The sequence below is a fragment of the Rhea pennata genome, chromosome 4, assembly GCF_028389875.1.
Source record: "Rhea pennata isolate bPtePen1 chromosome 4, bPtePen1.pri, whole genome shotgun sequence".
NCBI classification, from domain to species: domain Eukaryota; kingdom Metazoa; phylum Chordata; class Aves; order Rheiformes; family Rheidae; genus Rhea; species Rhea pennata.
The window spans coordinates 32,602,210-32,606,718 of NC_084666.1; the positions used below are offsets into that span (position 1 = coordinate 32,602,210).

The window sequence follows — 4,509 nt, forward strand, 5'->3', positions numbered from 1 at the left end:
ATTACAGTAATGGAATGATTCATACTTCAAAACTAATTACAGTATTCACACTAAATCTAAGCATTAAGACAACAGAAAACCCACAGTAACTTTAGGTTGCTTTTGTTTGTACTCCTTGTTCAAAATGCTAACACTATAGCAAAAGTCAGTCCTTCACTGGTAGTTTTTGAAGAACAAATCAAATAGTTTAACTCATCTTTTCCTCATCTCAAAAGGAAGTGTCACTTATCCTGCACAAGCTTTTATATTCAGTGTAATAGTGTTTATTCAAAGACAGACTGGAACATTTCTTGTCCTACTTTTACGTAAGCTTCTCTCTCTTCATTTGTCATGAGACGCACAAGCTCTGGATTTTCATTAACTTCACTATATGAGTGAGGCTGACCAGCTACCATTAAAATGGGATCTAGGGTTTCCTGTTCCTCCTCCTGTTCAAAGTTGCTGCCAACCACTTCTGTTACTTCTGTTCTTGAATGCTTAGTGTCTTCCTCAGATTCACTCGTGTTGCTTTCTGATTCAGGTAGCTTGCTTTTGACAAGAGGAGCATGCTCAGTGCCAGAAGATGACTTGGATTCATGGATCAGAAGAGTCTTGATAATTTCACTATCAGTGACATTTTTTTTACCACTTTCTTCAATTTCTTCTGAAGTATGTACTCCTAATGCAGAATATCAGGTGTTAGAGGCATTGATAGTAGCCACATAACTATGGTAATCACAGGCATCCTCCATAACACAAATAAGATGAATTTTCTACTCTACATTTTGTTTACTCACGCTTCAGAGTTCTCTTAAAATGCCTGCATTTGAGAATTTTACAGTAACAGTTGTCGCTTTAAATATGCTGTCAGAATGAGCCCTTTTCAGGGCATGGTGCCCTGAAAAAAATGGCTTAATAATACCACCTAGTATACCTAATCATATACTAGTCTAAAGGCTATTTTTCAGAAGCGCTAAGGCTGACAGTCACTAGTGCAGAACTGGAGTAACTGTGTATTCTGAACCAAGCCCACTACCTTTTCAATAGGAACCCTATGCTGAAATATATTTGCCTCTAAAGCTTACCAGCAGTACTGTTGGTGGCTGCTGTTGCTCCTTCCACAGTACTCTGAGACATCCAAACAGGTTGTTCTTTAGTTGCTTTTTCTCTTTTCTTCTTGGGCTCAGAGTCTTGAACATCAATAACAAAGTTTTGGATGTACATATTACCAAAAGAGGAACTCCTGTTGGCCCATTTTTCAGGTCGTGTGCTAGATGCCAGCATGCTTGAACATGCCTTATGATCAAAGCTGAAAGAAATGTTACCCATTTTTGAGAGCTCAAATACAAGCCTCAGTCAAAAAAAATAAAAAATAAAAAAAAATTGGTCAGCTGCCTAGCCTCTCCATTTTAAAACAATTTTCACTGTCTCCATTATCAGAGACCAGTGATTCTGCACCATGTTGCACTTTCTCTTCTGTAGCGCATGCCTGCATGAAACATAGTCATAGAGTAACATTTTCTCACAGGAAAGCCTGTGAACAATATTAGCCAAAGGAGCAGAAACCTGGAGAACTATGTACTCCTTGAAACAGAACAGGCAGCAAAAAAAGAAGTCCTAAATGCAAACCAATGATTTAAAAAGTCATAATACAAACATCTTCGTTAAGCAGCTTGCGATCTTATACACTAGGCAGTACAGGACAACAAAATAGAAAGTGAGCTGTAAATTAAGTGTTCAACAAAGGTTTTACAACTGGAAAGTTTTTGGGGATAGGAGTTGTATTGATCAAGAGTTCCAGAGTTGCATTTGTACCTCTCTGATAATTCTGGGATTTCTGTAGGCTGGGGCTCCAGCAAGTCGTATGGCAGTACAATGTCCTCAGTCTCTTGCAATAGCAGAAAGATAGGTTCAATCTGCTCATTGAATCTTGCTAGCAAAGTTCGAGCATCTCGCTTGGGAAGTGCTGAGGCGTCCTCCTCTACTTCAGTACTGCAATAAGTGCAGCGGAAAGTCTCTGCAACATAATCCAGATTAGGAATTCCCATATAAGGGAAGAAAAAGTTTAGCAATAATTTGTAAAGAAATCCACAGCCTGGACAATTATCGACAAGTTCTGAATTCTCTAGACTCAAAATCCATTTTGTTCACATCATCAAAGGAACTTATGTTAATTAAAGGCAAGCATAAGAAGGGAGAAGACATTTGCAAGCATAGATGGCATCTGTTAATGGTACTTCTGAAGTTCGAAAAGACTCATTTAGAGGCAAAGCCTATGCTTGTGTCACAAGGAAAGAGTTTTAAAGCGTGTGTTTTACTAGAAAAAAATATTAAAATACAGAGGGATAGTTTTTCCAACTGATAGTTCAATAGCTTCACATTGCAATTTCAAGATGATCATATAAAGTGTTGTTCATTCTTCCTGGCTCTGACATCCTTTCTAGGTATCACAATCCATGTGTTAACATAGTAACTGCTATTAAAAAAAAAAAAAAATTTTTTTAAACCATACTCTATCTAGTTCAGTCTTTGAGAAGAGAAGCTCCTGAGTTCTGGTGTCATCTCTGCTATGGATTTGTTGTGTGGCCTTGGGAGGTGTCAGAACTTCTGTGTTTCCAGATCAGTACAGAAGTGACAGAAACTACTTCTCTGCTGCTGAGTTGCATTATTTTTATTACAGTGGGGGGGGGGGCAGAGTTTTTATTAAAGCTTCACCATATCTTCCATCAGAAGAGCTGAAAATGCATATGGATTAACTAACATTCAAAACATGAGTGTAAAATGAGTAGTGTATTCTCATTTCCATATGAGGAAATGCAACACAGGACTTGGTAAGTAATCTTACCCAAGTTAGCGGCTAGTTGATAGCAAAGCTGAGGCCAGGATCTGAATCTCAAGCCCAGCTCTTAAATTCCAGATTATGCCTCCTCTTGCTCAGCCTGTTTTACAAATACAGCTTTTTCTCTTACCCTTGCCTCCCAGCTTCTTATCCCGGTTCATGCCCTTGTCCCACCAGCAAACGAGGTATATCCTACCAAGCATGGTTTCATTGTGAAGGTCATACAGGAACCACCTCCATGCTGTCCAAATTATTCAAGGTAAGAGCAAGTAAGCAGTAAACATACCTGTAAATACATCAAACAGCTGGTTGACTTCCAGGTCTGTGTAAGTGCTGGAGCAAGATGGACATTTGAAAGATGACCTGGTAGTTGAATCTCGCTCATCTGCTTCTATCTTCCGGCGTATATGATCCAGTTTGTATTTTACCACATCCACCAGCACCTTATAGTTGATATAATAGTAATTGTGCCTTGTGCTCTTCCCATTAGGCCCTGTTTCAACTCGCATACGCAACTTGACAAATTTATCTGCTTTGAGCGTGTTGAGGATGGTACGCAATTGCTTACGTTCATATTTGAGCAACTGTAACAAGTCATCTTCTTTGACACAGGGGTAGCGGATCAATATATCGAGGGCCAATGAGTACTCTATTCCATAGAAACCACGCACCATGTATTTGGCTAGACGCTTTAATGCTGCTGGGACCTCGGTAATGACATTCTGTTCTTCCATCAGGAGCTGAAATGAGAAATACTAGTACCACGTACGAAATGGAGGCAGGCTGCGGCGAGTCTTTCTTAGCACTCACAGGTTTATATAAAGCAGCTATTTACTTTGCTACTCTTCTGTAATAATCCTCACTGAACAGATTAAAATCCTTAATCTGCACCTGGGAATGGGTAGAATATGCAGATATCAAAGATTACCTGATCTTCAGGTATAATGATTATACCTGAAATACTGAAGCCGTCTTCTGTGTAAAGAAATCATTGAGGAAGATTAGGTTAGAACAAGTTCGCAATGTTCCTCTTTACTGAGGGCAGTGTAGTTAGCTTTCATGTCAAGGTCTACCCAAATTAGCTGTTTTCTTTCACAATCATCCAAGTAAGATCTGAAGTAAACACTGCATGAACTAGAAATTACAGCACAAGGAATAAATGAAGCACAAAATCTTTAGGTTAATTCACAAAGAGCGTGAAGTAGAGAAGACTTTTCTCCCCTTTTTTGGAAAAGCCATGAGAGGTATTTGGGCACCTCTTAACTTGCTCTTTGCTTTTTAACTACTGGTCGCTGTGATCAGGCAAAAGCCTGACTGTCAGAGCACAAGATATCGCGTCTCGTCCGATGTTGACCTCGCTCAGCACTGTGTGCCTGGGGCTGAGCCTGCTCAGGCCATGCAAAATCACCAGGGAACACCGGTAGCAGAACGTTTTGCTCCTTGGCACCCTTCTACGTTGTAGAAATAGGGCCTTTGACATCAACCAGTTCCTAAGCCCATTAACTGGAACGTGACCGTGCCGCTCCGATTAAACTGTCATTACCATTCCTTATTAAGGAGGAGCGGAAGAGCAAGAAATAATTTCTCAGTTAATTGCTGCATCCCAGTTCGCTTGCTGCGATTTCCTGCGGTAACACCTGACGCAGCAGGCTGCGGTCAGATTGCTCCGCCGTGAGCCACGAGCGCGGCGG

General features: G+C 40.4%; 1 protein-coding gene across 1 annotated transcript; it reads right to left on the reverse strand.

The window, feature by feature from the left end:
• Positions 1-263: 263 nt before the first annotated feature.
• On the reverse strand, positions 264-3,552 carry LOC134139873 (general transcription factor IIE subunit 1-like). The gene is made up of 4 exons (XM_062574651.1): positions 3,105-3,552; positions 1,795-1,996; positions 1,065-1,288; positions 264-658 (listed from the first exon to the last, which is right to left on the reverse strand). The coding sequence occupies exons 1-4, from the start codon at positions 3,550-3,552 to the stop codon at positions 264-266; spliced, it is 1,269 nt and encodes a 422-aa protein (XP_062430635.1).
• Positions 3,553-4,509: the final 957 nt, after the last annotated feature.